The sequence below is a fragment of the Ambystoma mexicanum genome, chromosome 3p, assembly GCF_040938575.1.
Source record: "Ambystoma mexicanum isolate Mex_15411 chromosome 3p, UKY_AmexF1_1, whole genome shotgun sequence".
Lineage (NCBI taxonomy): Eukaryota > Metazoa > Chordata > Amphibia > Caudata > Ambystomatidae > Ambystoma > Ambystoma mexicanum.
The window spans coordinates 192,065,298-192,087,307 of record NC_090925.1 but is presented as its reverse complement, the minus strand read 5'-3'; the positions used below and the strand labels follow the sequence as shown (position 1 = coordinate 192,087,307).

The window sequence follows — 22,010 nt, the reverse complement described above, 5'->3', positions numbered from 1 at the left end:
AAGCTGCTTCCCCATTTTATATGGACTTACAAGATCACCAAAGTTATTAATGCAGCCTCTTATTGCCTTGCTTTGCCCGTTTCCTGGTGGATTCATCCTGTTTCCCACACCTCCCTCTTGAAGTCATGTCCTCCCTCCACTCGGGTGGCGTTACCTCCTATGCCCCTTTTTCAGGGATCCCCTGATGAATATGAAGTGAGTGGAGTGGGATTCTTGGTTCTCGTGTTAGGAAAGGTCATCGCCAGTATCTGGTTGATTGGGTTGGATTTGGCCCAGAGGAGCGGTGCTGGGAACCCACTGCCAATGTCCACGCCCCGGTCTTGCTGGCCCGTTTCCATAGGGATCACCCTTCCTGCCAACGAGGTTGTGGGCCTTTGGGAGGGGGGTTCTGTCACACACCCAACACGAAACCAACAACCTTGCTGGCCTGCCCGCCGTGCATGACAATATCCAACCTGGCAGGGATGCAGCAAGCTGCCTTCGTACGGTCATGCACGTCATCATGGGAGGAGCCCAGTATCCCCACAGAGGACACTTCGCTGACATCTTCAGCCGTGATCCCGATGGAGGTTACTTTGGAAACGGAGGGACTCACTGTCAATGCTATCGTCCGATCACGTGACACGTAGGAAGTCATGTGATCGGTTTCCACAGAAACAGCCTTGGCACGGGGCTCAGCGCTTCTCAGCTGTGCTCCCGGCCGACGTGTAGCATTTACCTTGTATCTTGCTCTTCATACTTTGGACTACCTGGCTCTTGACCTCTGCAACGCTATAACGGATATTCTTTTGGACTACTCTGTACCACGTGGATTCTTCTTGTCATCGATTTCCCTTGTTTGTGAACTCGACCACGGCCTTCACACTGGATTGATTTTTGGACTGCCATTCTGTACCGCGAATCTCCCTGCCAGGAGTTACTGCTGTTACACTCTGACAGACACGGTGCCTCCCCGCTTTCAGTTCTCCTGGGTTGCATACAATTGGAGGCACCACCTGGGTTGCTGGATTACACTACCACCTTCTAGCACTGCACATAGTGGGGGATTACTTCCTGTATTCAGGGAGTTCTGACGCCCTGCCTTACTTCAGTACCTGTTCCCAGTCATCTCCTTGGTAGATGTGATTCTTGTTGTTTTCATTGTATCTTGCACTGGTTTTATAGTTCCTATAACCTGCTGTTTCCCTTGCAGTCCACCTGGGGACCCGGTGCTGTTGTTCTAGCCACCTGTGGCCTCAATAATCAGTCAGCAGTGATCTTTCTCTCCCTGACTGGTACTTGGGGACGGAGGTACTCTAGTCTACGACGTAACTTATGTCTTGACAGGCACCCAGCATAATCTTCAGGTATAGTTGTTTTTGCGAACGGGCCCAGAGACCAGCCCGATGGGTGCTGGAGGCACCAAGCATATATTTACGGGTGACATCAGTTGCCGGAGACTCCCAACTTTGCTGTGCTCACACAAGATGACCGTGGCCTGGGTGCTCCCAGGGTGCACATACTGATCTGGGGGCCCCCACATCGGTGGTGGTTGCAGTACTGTGGTCACGCAGCATCAGCCTGCGGGCCAAGGTAGCAGGGCCATGTTCACGCGGCATCAGTCTGCAGGCCCAATAATGAGAAGTACAATTCAGGGAGTCAACCACCGTTCTGCTGCACGTGCCGGCTGAGGCTCCTTTTATTGACAGTCATCACAACGTCATGACACCTATTATTCTTAAAACGGCAGCACCACACATTGGAATGACCTCTGGCATCCAGCACCAGAGCCAGCTCAGCTCTAACTGCCACTCAGTAGAACACTCACCTAGGCTAACGCTCTAGATTGCAAAGAATGCATCACCTGCATATCAACATTCTGGCAGGCAGAATATTACAGGGTAATTGCAGGCTGTTAGTTTATTTGATTAAGTAATTTTTAATTACCTGCGTACCAACATTCTGACAGGCAGAATATTACAGGGTGATTGCAGACTGCTAGTTTATTTCATTGTGTAATTTCTCATTCATTGTTTTATAGCTAGAACAAATAATAAAATGTGTCAAATGAAAAACAAAGTAAAACACTTTATAAGGCTAAATGCCTTTAGGCGTTTTAGTGCTTTTTTGCAGCTGTTGAATATGAGTAAATTTTTTAGGGATATTAACTTGATTCAAACATGAAACCGCCCCAATCTATATTTCACTTCCTAACGGTTTTCAAAGTTGCAAAACCTGTGCCAACACTATCAATGCTTTAAGGCTGCGTGCGCAGCTCGCTTCTCGCTGCTCACTGGCTTGGCGTCGTGACCGATAATAACCCCGCTCTCCTCAAATCCCTCCTCCCCTGTCCAATCAGACAGTCCATAGCCACCAAAACTCCGCCCAACACCGTAGTTCCCCCATCTGAACTACTCTGGACAGTTATGAGCCCGCCCAGTCACCTTTCCTCCCCTTAAGGAAAGTCATGCTAGAGACTGTTCCCGCCCTCATTCACCTTTCCCCCGGTTTTCCTGAAAAGTTCTTCACTCTTACTCTGTCCAATCAGTGCCTCGAGCTGCAGGTGGACTGCCCACGGGGCACCAATCAGAATTCGGTTAGGGGGCGTGGATTGGCTGGCCGGCCGAGCCCCACAGAGAGTGAAGGGGCGTGGCCCCGAAGCGTACCGCTGTGTAGTGTGTGAGAAGCAGGTGGTTGATTGGCCCGTTGAGGTGCAGGTAGAGACGGCGCGTGGGCATCGTCTGGGTAACCGGCTGTGGCTGTTGGAGCGCCACACGCCGGCTACGTGAGAAAGTGCCGGTTGTCCGAGGAACTTGAGCCCGAAGAGGAAGATGGCGGAGGGAGCATTTGCTGGGGATTCTATGCTGGTGGGGGCAGCGCAGACCGTGGTGTCAGCCGGTGGCCTACTGGAGACCACCGCCGAGGCCTTGGGAGCCTCCGAGTCAGCCCTTCGGCTCATCCTGTCCATCTTTGTAGGTGAGAGGCACCGACAGGAAGCCCGCAGTTCTGCCACTCACATGCCACCCTCACACACCACTGTCACCTGACAGTAGAGGACCCCACATCGGCTCCTACTAGCCCCGCATGTTGTTGACTACCAGGACACTTCTTAGATTCCCACCCTCTGGTTTATCCTATCCAGATTCAAAGAGTGTGTGGTGGTGGGCGGGGTTGTCATTTTGCACAGTATATAGCCTTATAGTCCCGCCCCTTAAAACTCAATTGATCCCACCTTTTGGTTAAGAGACTCAAATACCACCAACCGCATGAGTGTTGCCGTGCAATGTGTCATACCGTTACTGTAAGGCCCCTGTCACTGTTCCACTCCTCACAATAGAACGCAGAGTGCTCCCTATCAACCCGTATACCACCGATCAGAGGTCACTTTTAATGAGGAAGAATCCCCTAGGCCTTATTAATGCGACCTAGATCCCCACACCTCTTAAGACCGTACTCTTATGTCATGTTCGCAGGTGAGGGCCCACATACCTGTTATGAGGGATTCCGGAGACAGTAAGTTCGAGATCTCGGACAATTGTCATACCCTACCGCAACCCCTAGCTCTTGGGTAGTCGTTATGGAGCACTGCAGATGTTTTAAGTTCCTTTTTCATCACTGACAATAAATAATCCCGCTCACTTCCATGGTTGAGAGCCTCCAGAGTATTGCTGATCACCTCACTGCCAAGGACCCCAGAATACCAACTCTCACGATAACCCCTTCACTATACCTTACTCCACAGAAAACTACACCATCACCCACAAACTTTCTACCTGTTAATGAAGGGTGTGCCATGTGTTCGGATCCTAGAGTATCCGCCTTCATCCCACCAGCTTACTCTACTTCCTGTCCATCAGTCATCAGTATACCCATATTGCATCAGCACCACTGAACCTTGCAAATGAATGTCTACCACCAGACAAAGGCCCTTTTACCACAACAGACAAGGATGCGAGATCATTGTTCTACCACCCCAAACACTCAACTCACTTGTATCAGTCTCTGCTTTTCCTCCTTTTCGCCCCTTCTCTAGCTGTCCATGGCGTTGTCACCTTACCACCGTTTGAAAATTACAAACTGCAACATGATACACTACAGCCTCCACTAGCCATGCGTTTGAATGATAATTCCATCTAACTATGCAATGGGATAGGGACAATAGATGGTAATTTCACTTAAGTGCTTGCTTCAGATCTCTTCATGCAACTTCCAGTCAGGTTGGAATCCTGCAGTGGCTGATTCGCTACCACCGCCCTCTACAAATATTTCAGTGGAATGTCTTTGTAATGCCATCACTTGATATTACCTCATATTGCAGCATAACTCCCCACTTTCAAGTGCCATGATTCTATACACACTGCCATAGACGAGACTGCTGACAGTAACACCCCCCAAACCTCGTAGGAGTATACCATTGATAACACCTATAAACACAGCCCAACTTTACCCCATGCCCCAGTTGGACATCCTACATAACATGTACAAATTCTAATAATCTCAAAATCTCAAAGTTCTATGGTTCTTTCTTCTTATGTCAATCCTGAAATACCACTGTTCAACTCATCCTGTTATCCTTTAAAACATGAGGTCTTATTCAGTCACATTTAGAACTTCTTTTTTTTTTTTTTTTTTAACTTCCCAGTCGTTTCACCCTAAAGATACTGTCTGTCTACTTTTATCAACCCCGTGCCATCTTGACCAACATTGTAGTCAGGATTCCTTGCTTCAAAATAAAACCCCCATTCATAATCCTTGCCTCCCATTCCAATTAATATTCCTTCAATAGACGACCGCATACACTATCCTATTTTTCCATGTCCCGCTTTGTCATCTTCTCATGAATTATCTGATGTACATTTTGACATTGTTCCACAAATCTTGACCAAACATCATTCATGTGGCACTGTCTTCTTTCACCTTCCAATCTTCTTATTGGAGGACAATTTATCGCCACTAATATAACCTTCAGGTTTAGAAAGCTGTTCATTCTGCTAACCACCTGTTAGACCGTGGGGTTGTATTGTAGTGAATGGTGGTGCAGTGCCTCGTGTGCATGGGTGGATTTTGGACGTTTAGGCGGAGTGCCATGCACCGTGCAGCAGCAGAGTAGCTTCTTGACACTCTGGTGATGTCTCTCACAGGCCATTGCCGTGGGTCACCATGGCTAATGTGCTTCCACTCCTACTACTGCCACTTCATTGCTGCCCCCTGGACACATACTAACAATCCCTGCCATAGGATCCATCCCAATAATGTTTATACTGGCCACTGGTGACTTTAATGATTTGAGTTTTGGTACCCCAGGCTATGTATGCGAGATACTGAGTGTTTTTAAATCTTTATTTTATAACCTGCTTTCTATATAAAGTGAGTTGCATGGAAGCAATGCAGCATATTAGAGGATATTTCATACGACTCTTCTAGTTGTTAAGCTATACATTTTATGAAATGCACAAAATGAATTGATACGTTAAATGTCCACATCTTAAATTCCAGTCTGTTTTAGATCCATTCTGTATGCTAGCCTTCGCGTTTGTAGCGAAAGGCTTCTCCAACCTTTCCGTCAGGTGCGTTGCATTTAAAAGGATTTATATCCTGTGATCTCCCGTATGCTCTCTGTTGGGGGCTGACATCGATGCTGTAATCGGTTTATTTGAAATCATCGTCAGTTTTACAATATGTACTTCTTGTAATTACCCCCCCAACCGCCGTTATTGCAGGAACGTGTTCAGACCGAAACTCTGGTCTTAATTCATGCTCCTATCTGGATGTGGTCTCTGTGCCTGATTCTAACCCCTCCCCAGTGCCAGCACTGACAGAATGCCATCTGATGAAGGTGGGGTAGCCTGAACGTTTTTATTTTTATTTTTTTATTTTTTAGTATTATGCAGATAATTCTTGCTGAAATGGAGCCCCACGATAATCGGGAACGCGCCCTCCCTGCCGTTCATAATGGCCCTAAGCCAAAAACATAGGGAACCCATGTACCTTTGTGACAGTTTCCTGACGTCACCAAAGCCTGCCCTGCACTGGCAGCAGGGCAGGATCAATGGTCACGTCCTTTCCTGAATATCTGCTGGAGCACTAGACAGAGATGGTTGTTTAATTGTCTGCACCTCTTGTTTAAATTCTTGTAGTTTTGTACCGGAACCAGCCTGGTGGCACATTAATATTGCATTATAAGCCATCTCTGGTTATGATATGATGGTTGCTGAGATCACAACTATGAAGCCACAAAACATTTGGATGTCTTATCTGCTTGGAGAGAGGTGACTCGTTAATGACAGGGCTGAGTGTGTATTGGCTGTCTGGCATGGGTGTACCTACAGCAAACATATAGGCACCTGTCCGGAGACCTTGTGTATTCATCCCGAAATTAAGGTCGTCATTTTTCTCCTGGAGACAGGAATTCTTCCCTGGTGGTCCACTGAGGACCGGTGCGGTCCTGACAGGACATTTGCCCTCTCACAGGAGGCTGCTGAGAGAGTTTAGCTCCGAAAAGGGGTTCCACCATCTTGAATTCTGCTAAGGCTCCCTAAACTTCCTGCAGGTAAAGTACTCTGAGGAAGACATTGTAAGGCAAAGGACACTTGTTATAGCGGCCTGGTTTGGATCCCTGACGCGGGGTCTCTTTGGTTCAGTCCGGTGTAGTATTTTGCCCCTATAAGGGTTTGGGGGCCCCCTTAGTTTCCTTTTGACAAAAAGGATTAACCTGGAACTCCGAAGGGGAAACAGTCCATTCCAAAGTCCCCTGCTATAGAAGTGAGGAAATAAACGTTCAATGGGAGAGGAAAGCTCTTTTCCATACCCATCCCAAGGGTGAAACTACTGTGTGTGTATAAGCTTACTGGTACCCAGACCCTGCTACTGTAGGTCACGGAACTCCTGTAAGTGCACTTCACAACCCTTCCTGGCTAGGAAGGGCAAACTAAAGGTCTTGCCTTGCCCCTCGGGTCCTGAGCTGGGCCTCCCAGCAGCCACAAAACTGAGGAAGGGACCCTTCAACACCTTCCAGACTGCTTCATGGGAGCCGATGGAGCCATCTTGGACCTCAATGCTCAAACGCCTGATTTTTTGCTACGTGTCTTTGCATCTGAGACCCGACAAATCTTCTAGCGCCCCTATTTCGGCACTACCTGTCTTGTCACCATCTTCTTTGAGCTCCATGCTGTTGCAGTACTCGGTCACCTTGTTTAGCCAGCTGGGCTCACTTGCTGCAAAAAGCCAGTCTCTGCTTCTCTGCACCAGGGGCAGTCGAGTCCACCACCGACCCAACATGCCCTGCTGTCACCATCACCTTCAACCCACAAGCCATGGCCACGGCCACTGCTCCTAAACTTGCCCAGAATCCTGGTTCGACACGGTTCACCCTAGAAGACACATGAATTATTTGAGGCGGTCCTATCCCCCAATCTGCTTTACTTGTGCCTGGTGACTTTTCTTTTTTTAAGCCTCGTTCGCTACCTTTTTGAAAGACCTTTTGCTGCTGCTGCGCATCCTGTCCTCCAACCCATGATTCCACTTGAAGTCTTTCTCTGTTTAATTTTACATGGGTGGGACAGTAGTGTTTTTTAAAATTATTTGTGTGAATTTTGGTTTAATTAAAGATCCTATTGTTATCGAACCTTAGACAATCTTTTTTTGATTTTTGGTACCACTGTACTATTTTGTGTTGCATCTTTGCCAGCTCACACTCCACTGAAGAATTTAGCTTGCCCTTCGTCCATGCCGCCAAAGGCGGTGCAGGAGATAGATCTGTTGGGCTGTGCCTGTTGGACCTTTATGAATGATCTCACTACTGTTTATATAGTAGTGTGGGCATGAGTAGGCACTTTAGTCTCTACTCGTCCCTGTACTCCTGCAGAGCAGTAGTTATTTTATTTATTATTTGGATTTATTATGACATTTATAGAAGCGCAACAAGCCCCCAGGCATCTAGGCGATACTTGCAGACAGAAGGCACAACAAGCATTGATGACACATGGGTAAGTGTCTGGAGTTGGATGAACAAGTGCTTCTTTAGTGTTTTTCTGAAAACCTGGTAGGAGGTTTCAGATCGGAGGTGATGTGGCAGATTGTTCTATAGGCTGGCCACGACCAGCGTGAAGCTAGAGCAATCGGCTTGTTTTCGTCTAAATCTGGGGGTTGGGAGTCAGTGGCTGGATGAAGATCTGATAGGTCTGGCTTGTTGTATATTTCTTGATATTCTGGAAAAGGTAGGAGGGGGGCCTTATTTTTGAGGCAGCAATGGGCAATTGCGATTTTGAAAGTCATTCTTAAGCGGATGGGTTCCATGTAATAATGTCCCTGCAAAAATGGGCTCTGATAAAAAAGTCGCTGTTTTTTGCGGAGACATTATTGCTTTGAGCATGCAGGGGACAACCCCGCAAACCTTTATTTATTTAATTTTTAAAATTATTTTAAATTTCTTTTTTACAAGGGGAGCAGGGGACATCCCCGCAACCCGTCCCATAATGTCACCATGTATGTCACCAATGGCTTTTCCTGGTGACATTATGTTTGGGGACATTATTACCCGATACCCCCGGATGGGGAGCCAGTGGACTGTCCTTCGGACTTCTGAGATGGGGTCGATTTATTCAAGTTCAGCGCGCCTGGCGGGGCAGGAAGTGAGGGAGGTGCCCGAACCTCCCTGTGCATAATCCCCTTGGTTACAGGAATGCACCCACAGGTGATTGGCTGGCTGTGCCTTGAAGGACAGCCACCCTGCTGTGAGTGACAGCTAGGCTGCGAATGAATGGGAGAAACATAAAAGGCGATGACTTTTGCTTGGAAGGCAGTGTCGGCCACTGGCCAAAGGAATCCAAAGAAGAACTTGGAAGATAAGCTTGCTGCAGCTCCTGCACCGTTGGTTTGCCTGGTGAAGCCCTGCTGGAGTGCCGAAGCTCTGAATTCGCCTTAACTAGAGAAGCCCTGCATACGACTTCTACTCTTGGGTTGGTGGGACCAATTTACCCCAAGTTTACTTCATTGCTGCTGCAGGAACCGATTGCCAGGGAGAGGAACACCAGAATAGAGTGTCTCGTCTTTAAGTCGGACCCAAGCTCCAGGAAGATCCTCTGGACTCCCATAAAGCAGGACTGACCAAGCCTGAGCCACCTGGATGAATCTGGGTCGAACGGATGAATCTGGGTCGAACGGATGAATCTGGGTCGAACGGATGGAGTATATAGATAGAAAAGGTGAAGTATGTGGATGGCACGCATGAAGTATGTGGATGGCACGGATGAAGCATGTAGAAGGAACGGGTGAAGTATGTGGATGGAACGGGTGAACTGATGTAGGTGGATGGAACCGGTAAAGTGGGTGAAACGGGTGAAGTGGATAGAACATGTGAAATGGATAGAACCAGTTAAGTGGACGGAACGTGTGAAGATGACGTATGTGGATGGATGATGCATGGAGAAAGGATAATGTGAGGTAGAACGAATAAAAGCAGCAGTGCATAAAATGGTTGGAATGCATAAAATGGTTGATGTCCTTGGAATGGATTAGAGTGCTTGGAAAGAAGTGGAGGGCATGGAACGGATTCAAGTACACTGAACAGTCGCGAGTGCAAGGAACGGACTGGAATGCATGGAATGGAGTGCATGAAACAGATTGGAGTACATGGAACGGATTGGAATGCATAGAATGGCGTGACTTACTTGGAATGGTTTGAAAGAACATTGAAAAGAACGGCTTTGAGTGCTTGACACGGTCGTAGTGCATGGAACGGATGGAGTACATGGAACTATTGGAGTGGGCTCGGTCTCAATCAGCTAAGGTAAACCACCGTAGCCACATCTCCACGCCTACTCTCTTCTTTACACCACCACTCAAATAGAACACAGCGATACTATGACATCATTCGGTATAGCTGTTCTCATACCATCATTAGCCTCATACTCCCCATCACCCTAACTAAACACTGCTGGCCTAGGTGTTTCTCCTCAGGCCTAACGCAGCCAAATCGGTCTGGATAACAACCTGCCAGAACGAACACATACTCCTGATCTCTCAGCCTCCCCACCTTTCGCTAAGAAGCAGCTATCACACGATTGCCACACCTGCTGCACACATATCCGGTGCTCACACGCACCTCTCTCAATTCTTTCTACTGACCTGAACTTCCGTTCCCGAGGGCGTTCAACCTACCAGCGCCTTGAGACCATACCAATGGTACATAAGGCGCTATATAAATGCAAAGTAACATAACATAACCTCAACAGAGTGCTGGACCCCAGATGCGCGGAAAGCCCATAAGGTATCCAAAAACCGCAGTGGTGCTATTTGCGAGAAGCTGAAGCCGCAAAGTGCTGCTGATCTGAAGTTTGCCCATTGCTGCTGCCGACCTTCAAACCGTAGTGCAGGAGTCCCCAGACGTCCTCCCTCTTGTCCCCACGACCGAGGCCCAGGAACAACCAGATCTGCCATACTACAACTGGAACAGAAGCCAGCTGGTACCAATTTCTTCAGACCTAAGGTACTGTAAACTAAGATGTACTTACCTTGTTGTGTAGCCTTGCTAGCTCTCAGTTGAGACTTGTCATGGTTGCCCTTTGCACAGTTGCTTGCAGCTTTGCCCCTCACAAGCCCCTTACAGTGATTTCATTTTCTACAAAGATTTCTAAATCATTTTGCAAGACTTTTTAGTTACCTTCAAGAAGTGCTTCAGATCCCCTAGACTTTGCTCAATTGACATTGGCTTTCCCTGCTCCCTGAAAGACTCTTATGTTCTCTAACTTTGTGCTTTAACTATCCCTCAACAAAAGTCGCACATTATATAACTTGTGTAGCTGGGAAAGGGTCAATTTACTCTGCATTGGGGGTTCAAAAGTACTTGCCTGCTTAAGAATATTTGTTAAAAATGGTTTTCTCTCATCTTTTCCTTTTTACACTAACCTCTGCATTGATCTAAATATGCCATTGATATATCAACGTCCACAGTTGCCTAGTTATTTATCACCTCAGGGTGTAGGAAGTGTCTTTTTGCCATCCCAAATGGGTATCTACTGATTTAGTGAATCTGAGTGTGTATTTTTGAAGTATATTTGTGTTATATATATATTGCTCCCTTCTAGAGGAGGCTTATTCACACTGACTGTTAAATAATTGTTTAATCAAGAAACCTTGAGTGTGTTTATTTGGATACTTGTCACTGTGAATCTCTGTTACAGCCCTACAGCTCACATTGACCCCTCTTGAGATAACCTTGGCTGCTCAGTCACTATACCAACCCATGTAGTACATGCTTATACCAAAGGTTGGGTTAACTATTGCCAAGAGGACAGGGCTGGTGCAGTCTCCCACAGGGTACTGTATACAATCTTGCCTAACCTGTTTCAAGGCGCGCACGTTGGGCACCTGCATTTATGTAGCAGTGGAGTTGGAAGCAATGTGTTGGGAGGGGGTGTGCTGGAGTGGTTGTAGGTCGCAACAGTGCTATTGGAAGCATGAAACCTATGGCCAAAGATTTGATGGGGTGCCGGAGAGTACAGCATAGTATTGGGCTGCATTTCTATTAGTATTTCATCACAAACATCCCTGGTGAGCTTTCATGCCCTTTCATGCACAGCCACATAAAGGTCTTCCTAGGTCTCTGCACGGCCCCTAAAGAGAGATCTAATCTGGGCTGCCCTCTTCAACCTTTCTTCTGAGTCCACTGCACATGAGGAGATGCCCTTTTTTTTTTTCTCGCTTATGTTCACCTGGCTTCTTTTAATCTTTCTCTCTTCCTGCAGGTTACCCTTTGGCTTTGTTCCAGCGCTGGTGCCTCTATGGGAAGGACCCTCACCTTGTCTACCTGTTTCACACAGTCACTGGCTTGGCAATCTGCTACTTTAACTTTGGTATGTACTCTGCTTATCACTTTAGCAATATTTGTTCTCTCCACAGGACAGCGTAGCCCACCTCTGTGGGAGAATGCTGCTAAAATAGCTTACAAAGCTAAAACGTGCCTTCTGGAAGTACTACCCTGTGCTGTTCTTGGCTCTGAAGCCCACAAGATCCTACTTTTTTGCTTGTCAGTGGTTGAAAACCTGTTAGTTTCTCCTCGTGCTGATTTCAATGGCATCGATTGGGTGTTAGTGCCTTAAGGTTTTTTTAGTACTCTTAAATCACCAGTATGCTGCAGCTCATCTCACCCAGTTCTGAAGGTCATAGGTGAACATGTCCTGTTTTACAGCTCCAAACCTATACTTTACCAATGGATGGTCTCTTCAACTAGTAAAACCAACTCCTGCCTACTTTTGAAGTGTAGATTGTGATTAAGCTCATTAAAAAATATATATATATATATATAATTGGGAGCAAAATGTAACTTTCTCGATGCTAAGATCATCATTGACATGGCACCCAGAAACATTCGGAGTCAACCTTCACTTACAAAATAATTCCCAATCAAAGATTGTATTTCATTGCACTGGATGCTCGCTCTACGCTGCTCGTTTTGTTGCTTAGACATATTTTACAGCCTTGTTGGCATTGCATTACATACACACGGATGTTAGACAATTTTTAAACTGTAATTTTATCTAGCTTTGATTTTTAGAAAGCTGCGAAATTTGCACAGAAACTTGCTTGTTATTTTATAGGAACAGTGTAGAAGTACGAGATTAGCAGGACAAATCTTATTTGCTTTTTTAGAGTACATAGCGCCTTACAGAACGCTCTGAATATTTAGACTGCTTAGAAAGGTGTGAACTACAACTCCCAAGAGTTGCAGTCCGCGCCTCTTTTATTGGCCACCAGGCATGACCGCGACAGAGACCAACCGGACGTGGGGATGGCTTGTCACTTTTTAATAGTGTTTAGTAGGCGATCATTGGTGATTACCCCATTGTATGTACTTTGGTTACTTCTTGTGGGTTTATTATCGCTGCATTACGGTACATCAATACCAGTAATTTAAGCATTCCTTCAAAAACACTACACATGGCATGCTCTCACTACGTGCCCTAAACAAAATTAGGCATTTTAATATTGCGGCTAATCAACCCCTGGCCCAACAATTTATTGCATTACCCCCCCCTTGAAACTAGCATGAAATTTACATTTGATCTTCTTTTAAGAATGCAGTCACTATAAATGAGTTCATATTTACCATGAAGCTTGCTAAGTCATGGTTTACTAATAGCAGCACTACTTATTTTCAACTGTTAGTACCTGAGTTTTTTCCAGATTAAATGGCATAATGGAGAGAATCGGAAAGGAGATTGGGTGGCTATTTTGACCAGATCCTCTCTCGGAGTTACAAACTTCCACTTTCTAACTGGGATGCAACATCTCCGGTACTGGACGGCACTTACCACCCATCTCCCAATGAAGCTTATCGGCTGCTACTCTGTTGTAGACCTCCTGGCCCAGCTGCCCTTTTCTTTGGATATCCCTGATGCCCATTTGGGGTCAGAAGCACTCCATTACTAAAAAATGATTATTTTTGGGTGATCTAAATATATGGTGCAATGTTTCTGAAGAAGTGAACTGCAGATATCTCTGACTTTCTGCATACCCATGATTTGCATCTTTTATGTAATTTACCGACCCACATTGGTGGCCACTGCCTGGACCCTGTTTTCTTCAGAGGGTTACAATTGTGTCATCGTGAAATTACCCCAGTGAGTTGGTCAGATCACTTTGTGGTAAGTTTCTCAATACCTAGCAGCCATTTATCTCGCTGTAAAATTGTGAATATCAGTGTGCATCTGCTTCGTCGAAAGAAAGATCTCTAGTTTATTTCAAGTAGAGAGCTACTGGGAGATTTAGCCCATGCGCAACCCACCATAAACTGTATAGAATTATACACTGATCTTATGTTACATCTTCAAACCAACTGCGACAGTATCACCACTTTCAAAAAGTGTAAACAAATCTTTGAAGAAAAATAATCAGTGGTATAGCGAAAAACTAAAAAAATCTTCTGCACTACCGGAAAAAATATGGCTTAAGACTAAAGATCTAGCAGATCGTCACTTGGCCAAACTGCACTGGAGGAATACAAAAAAAGATATTCTACTTTCAAAATCCTCCACCTTGCAAAAACAAATTAACGTTGCCGATAACAGTCCCAAAGCTCTTTTCTCAGCCATTAGAAACTTCACTAACTCGGAATGTACCAATGTTAGCTTGCGAGTTTCAACTCCAATAGTGAGTTCAATATCTTCTTTCGGGACAATATTGACACTCAACTTTTCAATCCTGGAATGGAAACTATTTGTCCCAAATTCGTTTTCTCATCAGTAAGGATTTAGGATATTGCCAATTTGCTGGGAAAACTCAAACCCACCAACTTTTGATATGATCCGATTCCAGCCTATCTAGTCAAGCAGCATGCACATGTACTTGGTGAAGCCTTACAAACCCTGGTCAATGCTTCGCTTGCTAAAGGTTGCGTGCCACAACAACAACATTGGACCACAACGTTTTGTCTAATTACTGGCTAATTGCTGGCCTGCTAACATTTTGGAAAAGACTGTAAACACTCAAAGCTTTTTGGAGGAACATAATCTCCTGGACTTGCATCAGTCAGGATTTAGTCCAGGCCATGGTACTGAGACTGCCCTTATGCAGTTTAGGACAATCTGCTGGAGGCTGCTGACAAAGGGAATATCCGCATGCTGGACCAGTCAGTGGCTTTCGACATGGTTGATTCTGAGATTCTCATTTTACGACTGTTGTCGGTGGCACGGGTATCCGATGACGACCTGGAATAGTTTCTCCTTTTTGACCAACCTCACCCAGCAGGTCAAAGTTGGTCCATATTTCCGACTCGTCGTCTATGGACTGTGGGGTGCCTCTGGGATCTTCTTTGTTCCCGTTGTCATTCAGCGTTTACATTCGCCCATTTCTTAGAACATTTTCTCAGAGTTTGGTTTGTGTATGCTGATGACACCCAACTTTATGTATGGCTCAAGCAACCATTGGAGGCAATGGTTCGAGTCCTATAATAAGCTCCAATTAAACCCATCAAAAACGGAACTCATTGTATTCGGCTCCAAAATAACGGTAGCACATGCTCTACAATCTATTCTTTGTTCGGGGCTCCTACAACATTTTCTGGCACAGTAAGGATTCTTAGTTGTGTCTGGCAGTCCAGCATGGACAGCAATCTACATGTCAATTAGACAGTTAAGTTTATGTATTATCAACATAAATTAATTAAGGCTCTTCTTCCCCTTATTGCAGAAAAGGACTGCTCGACGACACTGGTGGGTATACTCACAAATTCAAAATTGGATTATTGTAACACCCTCCTTATGGGTTTTCAAAGGTTTCAAATACAGAGACTACAGATTGCACAGAACTCTACAATCACGTTGATCTTTGCACTACCGAGGGAGTCAACTGTTTGACAGTCTTGGAAAAATCTTCATTGTCTCCCAGTACAGCAGAGAATCCTGTTTAAGGCTCTGTGTCTGGTCTTCAAGTGTATCCATGGTCTAGCTCCAGCATATCTGCCTTCAAAAATTCAAACTCCTTGTCCAAATCGATCTCTTCAATCTATGGGACAGAGCCTTTTGGCGGTCCCTTTTGTTAAAACAACAACATGGGGTGATAGGCGTTTTCCTTCTTTGGTCCTCGCTCTTGGATCTCTTTACCAATGGACCTCTGACGGATTGAATCTTTATCTATCTTCAGGAAACAACTAAAAACGTACCTTTTTCATGTAATATTCCACTATCTGTCTCCAAATGGTGAACACATTAGCCATACCATTTGCAGTTAGGATACCCTTGAATTCTCATCTTTTCCGAATCACTACATTGTACTGCATTCACAGATGCATCCAATTCGAAGCTCCAAGATGCAACAAAATAAAGTATGCACGCTCTCCATGCTCATAAGACGGGCACGTCCTTCATACGGCAAACCCACCCCGCCCCCACATGTTGTTCCGCAGGAGTCTTTGCATCACCCAGTGCCGCTGTGTAGTATGACTCACAAAAAACTGCTAAGTACAACACTATTAGCATATTTCCTCCTCCTACAATAATGTTCTCTTTACGTCTCTACTTTAAAAAAAAATATATATATATTTTTTTTAATATCCACACTTTCCCAAAACCTGAAAACGTGGGACAATCGGTATTGTTTTGTGTGTTTATGTGCATTCTGCAATGTTATGCCAAATAATGTGCAGATCAACAACTAGAGGGATGGGTGGTCCTGCTCCGAGGACCCTGAATCCTGCTTCATTTTACCATCACTATGGCCCTCTTGTTGTTTGTCTTGCATCACATGCAGCAAGATTTTAGGTTTGGATTTAATTGCCAAAGGTCTCAGCCTAAAGTAGAACCTTAGATACTGACCAGGATAGGTTAGGCCACTGATTACGAATCTATAAAGGCAGTGACTCCCTAGCGACAAAAAACAATTCAAGGACCACTGGGACAACCTTGTCTGGTATCCCTAAGAATTCAGAATTTATCAGAGACAATGCCATTAACCAAGATTGCTAGCTAAAGTGTATCCTAAAAGGTGACTTAAATATTTGCTTAAACGGGCCCGTTTCTAACCCAGAGAGAACTTTTTAGAATCGGGAGAATAATTCCCACGCTGCATTTAGTCTATGCCACCAAATTCTGCCACTTATTTCTATTTGCTATCTTATTGTATGCAATTGGCACATTCTACTGGTTGCTGATCCCAACCTGCCCAGACCACTTTTTGCCTTTAACAAAGGCATGAACATGTGTCAATCTTTGGTTTATGCCGCCAGAGAAAAGATGGGTACCACCACCAAAACCTGGTCCATGTTAGGCTTGGCATCTATTGTAGGGCATTTTAACTACTAGCTTTGTTAGTAGAGGTAAAACATGGAATCTTAGATACTTCACTAATTGCAAATCAGCAAATGTCATTTATGTTATCAAATGTGTATGTAACAAACTTTGTTGGGAAAACCTCTCGCCCTGTGCATGTACGGCTCAAGGAACACAAATCACGTATCGTAAACCAGGTATTAGCGGCCCTCTTGGTGACACATTTCTGTGAAGCTCGGCATTCAGCAGAAGATTTTGAGTTGTGTGTGTGATTGAAAAAGTAGTGGGCATTAGGAGTAATATCAGTGTAGAACATGTTGGATTTATCAACTCCAGACACACACTGATGGTCTCAACGACTAGTTGGACTGGACTGTTTTGACCTAATATTCACATGGCTTGTTTGCCTATGTTGCCTATAGTGTCCTGACATTTTGGCCCGAGGTGCATTTGTTTATAGGCCCTATTAGTACTTTATTTTACAGCCCAGCTGCATTCTGGTTTACATACACATTTTTGAATTCTCTGCTTGAACTCTTTTCAGCCGTTTTTGAGCAAGGACTCTCATCCTTATTACAGAGAGTTCCTATACACTTCAAGCTTTATTTTCAGCTTTGTTGTGTATTGTTAGAATTTCAGCAATGTTTTACTTTACTGTATCAGTCCAAGTTTGCATACACCTTTTAGAATCTTTAGTTGAATTATTTTAAGCCGTCTGATCGGGGCATTTCTCCCTATTATAGTGAGAACTCACACTTTTTTATTCTTTTAAAAAAATATGTTTAGCTTCATTGCGTAGAACCACGATTTCTGCAACCTTTTACCCTTTCAATCTGGGCGATAAGCTTTGCTCTTTGACTTGCATTGAACGTGCTTGTCCGTTCTTTGTGTTCAACCTCGGCACATCGAAGTTGGCGTTTCCAGCAGCCACTGCATTTATTTACTGGCGGTTGTGTTTTTTATTTATTTTTTTATTTCTCCTTTTTCCATACTTTAAAGGTCATGGTGTTTTATCACCCTCTGCACACATGGAAAAGTCGGTCTCTTGGGTGTTTGCATGGCGTTATTTATGTTTCTCTTCTTGTGGTGATGGTGGCCTCGAGTTTAGAGCCATTTGTTACTTTGTTTAGATTGGTGGTCATCTATTGATTTTTTACATTGTTTGCCCCACAGATCTGTCTCTGTATCCATATAGCGAAGTATTGGTCAGGGAATAGACATCAATTGGGATTTGTTCCCCAATTGATGACAGGTATGTGATGTCTTGTGACTTGAGTGCTGTTCAGTTTGTGTTGAATGGATATTCTATGATGTACATAATGTTCTTTGTTAATGTAGGACTTTGGGTTACATCCCCGAGGAAACAGTTTGGGCTGCCAAAACTAGTGACCTGCCTGGGGAGCCAATTAATGTCTTGTCTTGTGTTGCCCTCCAGACATATTGTAGAGCTGCATTCAGCACTGATTCAATTATACGCCCACACCAGTTGGTCTTGTTTATTTAAGGTGTATAGTGCCTTGGTGGTCGCTCCCGATTGCGCCACCATCACAGCCACTCTAAGGGAAAAGTCATTTTCTTTGCTACTTTTGGATGCACCTTATGCCCTTTGTGATTTTCACCCACTTACAAAGTATTTTGCACTTTAATCAAGCCTTTTCTATATAGGTGATATCTTTGTTTATGTAAGTATTTAGTACTATGATGCTGTTTTTATGACTTCATTATTTTTTTGGAATACATTAAATTGTATTGTGGACTTTCTGAAAGAAATAATTAGAGGTATGGTTCCTCCTGGATTTAAAATGACAATTTATTTTCCCCATTATTATTTTTGTTTTTATTGATAATAACAAATGATTAGATCAATGTAACAGTAGGTAAATTGTAAACAAGAAGTGATGAAGAGAAAAATATATAGTGATAAAATCAAGCAGAGACCATCTCGAATGAGAGAATAATAAGTATGGTATGTATACAGTGATAACAAGATTAATGACCTAATCATCATATGAAGATCATGATGGGACAAACAAAAGGTAGACAAACTAATGATGAACAGAGTGGAGGGATAAGAGGGGGAGGGAGCTATTCAAAACAATGAGATTTGGGTAAAGGATCTAATTGTACACATGTAATTATTAATTTGAATTAATGAAACATTTGATATTCATGAACCATGAGTGGCCATATTATGATACGAGAGATGATCAGTAAAAAGAGACCATTTAACATCATGTTTGGATCTAGCATTGAGACGTGCTGCCATGCAGTGTTCCAATCCTTGAATGTGACATATGTTGTTCCACCAACCCTTAACAAATAGGTTTTTAAAGCCGTTCCGGTTGGTTGTAATTACTTGATGCAATTGCATTAAACAAGTCATATAAACCGCGGGCGGGGGGGTTTCTTTTTCGTACTTTTGGGGTAATAAAGGTCCTGTGAGGGAAGAAAAATAGACTTTGCGACATCTTGGAAGCAGTGGAGAGAGTTTTGACCTTGGGCCACAATAATTCCCATGTTATGTTGTCCACCCTTTCGCACAGTCCATTTCCAATTGGGTTTGGATAGAATATCTATCAGCAGGAACATCTTTGGTGCCTAATAGTTTATAGAATTGAGCCGCTTTGATATTGGGAGTAGAAGTCGTGAACATGATTCTTTTAGGGTTGGGAATGATCTCATTCTGAGTGAAGTGCGGGAAACGGTTAAGGCATGCGTAAACTAATTTATTGTAAAAGCCAAAGTCTGAGGAGGGGAAGGAGAACCTTTTTTCAAATCCTGGAAGGATTCCCAGCCAGTTGTGTGATAGATTTGGTGAATGAATCTAATACCCTTGCTAATCCAGGATTTCTATAAAGTGTCCTGTTGTTGAATGTAATATGTTTGTTGTTCCATAGAAAAGGTGAGCATTTTAGGGTCAGTGAGTGGGTTGGAAGAGAAAGGTTCTAAGGGCAGAAACAGCCACCTTAATTGGGTTAGTAAGTTTAGTAGATAAAGATCCATAAATATAGATCAAATCTTGGGTACTGATCAGTGTGGTGAACTCCCTTTTCAAGAATGAACCAGGTAGGGAGGTCCTCATATTCGGAGGTATTCAGCCAGATGCATAATTGTTTAATAAGGAATGCATTATGGTATCGTTTGAAGTCTGGAAACATGACACCACCATGTTCAAAGGGGGCTATAAGTTTGCTTCCGAAATTCTTTTTTTTTTTACCAATGCCCCATAAGAAGTTGAGTAGGAAAGAGTTTATGGCAGAGAAGAAGGAAATGGTAAGAGGGGTGGGGAGCATTTGAAGGTAATAGAGAATGAGGCATGAGGCATGAAAGCATCATCTTAATAGTTTCAAGACGCCCCCACCAAGGGAGATATGTAGGGTGACCAGAGAGAGGTGAGTTCCGTAAGTCTAAGAAGAAGAGATGAAGAGTTTAATTTTATAGTATTTTTAGTAGAAGAGGTAAAGAGTAAGCCCAAATATTTAAATGAGTTGTCGCACAATTTAAAGCCAAATGTATATCAATTTCATGCTTGAGGCGAAATAGTCAGAGGCTAAAGAGAACTCATTGAGGACTGACAAAAGGTATGGAATATGATCTTTGTTTTTTTAGGAGCATTAGAATGTCGTTGGCATATGCTGCTATTTTAAATTCATGTTTGCCACAGGTTACACCAGGAATTTGAGGGTTAGTTCTTATATGTTGTAACAAATTCTCAAGAGATAAAAACATGTACAATGGGAGAGAAAGGGCAGCCCTGTCTAGTGCCCCTTTAAAGGGGGAAGAAAGATGATTGACTGTAAATGAAGATGGGGGAATTGGGGTTGGGTCTAGAAGTCCCAATGCACTCTATCGAATGCTTTTTCAGCGTCAAGCGCTATGGCGGCATAGCCATGATGATCTGTTTTTGTCTTACGCTATAAGATGCATGGCATCCATTAAAAGTCTTGCATTAAAAGAAGATGTTTCTCCCTTTTACATAACCAACTTGATCTTATTAGTTTGGGGAGTTAGGATTCAATTCTGTTGGCAAGTATCCTTGCAAATATCTTTCATTCAACATTTATTAGGGAAATGGGCATATCATTTTTAGGAAGGTCAAATTATTTTAGGGCTTTAGGGAAGAGAATCAAAGTGGCTTTGGCAAATGACCCAAAGGAGGAGTTTCTATTAGCGTAGTAGGTAAAGAGTGATTGGAGTTTAGGATATAGGATACTAGAAAAACGATGGGAGAACTCTGGAGAGAGGCCATCAGGGCCAGGTGCCTTGCCAGTCTTTAGTTGCCTGAATGATTTCTTGGGTGGTTATTTCAGAGTCAAGGCTGCTAAGATCTATCTGGGGATATGAATCTCTCGTTTTGGAAGAAAGGGAGCAGATTATCAGGATTTTAAATAGGAAGCAATAACCTTCCCTGCTTTCTTAGAGGTTTGGTATATTTTCAATTTGAATTTTAGGATGGTATTAGAAGCGATTTCGGTAAGTTTCTAATTAATTTGCGTACGCAATAATAACACTTCATGAAGTTTAGGTTGAGTGGGGGGTTGGTGGTATATTTTCTCAGTTTTGGAAAGTTCCAGAAATAATTCATCTAACACCTTGTTTCTCACTGCCGCCTTAAATGCATCCCAATTGTTACCCGTAGAGGTATCTTCATCCTTATTGTCAAGAAAGAACTGTTGCTGAAAAACTGTTAAATGACTTAACAAACTGATCGTCTTGTAATAGCGTATTATTGTATTATTGGAGCGCCATCTGCTGGATTGTTTACTAATATTAAGAAAGTCAAAGGTAATCGGAGATCACAATCTTGGCAATACAAGAATCAAGAACAGTGTGTGACAGTGATTTAGTGACAAAAATATAATCTAGACGTGAGAGGGGACTCATGGGGCAGTGAGTGAAATGTGAAGTCAGTCTGTGGGGTGCAAGAGTCTGCAGGTATCAGCCAAACCAGTCTCTGATATGCAGTGGATGAATGTGTCGTGGGACTTGGAGCTTCGGAAGACACATTTGGATTTCCTATCCATAAAAGGCTCAAGGACATAATTAACCCCTTGCCATGTAACTTTTTTGTTACATGAGTTATCTCGGCCAAATTTGGCCCCTTTTTCCCTCAGGAATTCTAGTTTGCTGTAAGGGGGTGAGAGAAAATAACCAAAAAGTGTTTTTTATTGGCATTTTTGAAAAAACAAAATGTACAAAGAAACCTGTGTTTTTTTTTTCCCTTGTAAGAGCTAGGAACAAATGGGTTGCTGTGTTGAATTCCCAATT

At 43.8% G+C, this 22,010-nt stretch overlaps 1 protein-coding gene across 1 annotated transcript in view; it reads left to right on the top strand.

Moving 5' to 3' along the window:
• The first annotated feature begins 2,615 nt into the window (after window positions 1-2,615).
• LPCAT3 (lysophosphatidylcholine acyltransferase 3) overlaps window positions 2,616-22,010 on the top strand; it is a 754,956-nt gene continuing 735,561 nt past the window's right edge. Inside the window, exons 1-2 of the mRNA XM_069650601.1 lie at window positions 2,616-2,955; window positions 11,724-11,831. Coding sequence (XP_069506702.1) covers window positions 2,811-2,955; window positions 11,724-11,831 — 253 coding nt within the window. The 5' untranslated portion in view covers window positions 2,616-2,810. The remainder of the gene's footprint in view (window positions 2,956-11,723; window positions 11,832-22,010) is intronic.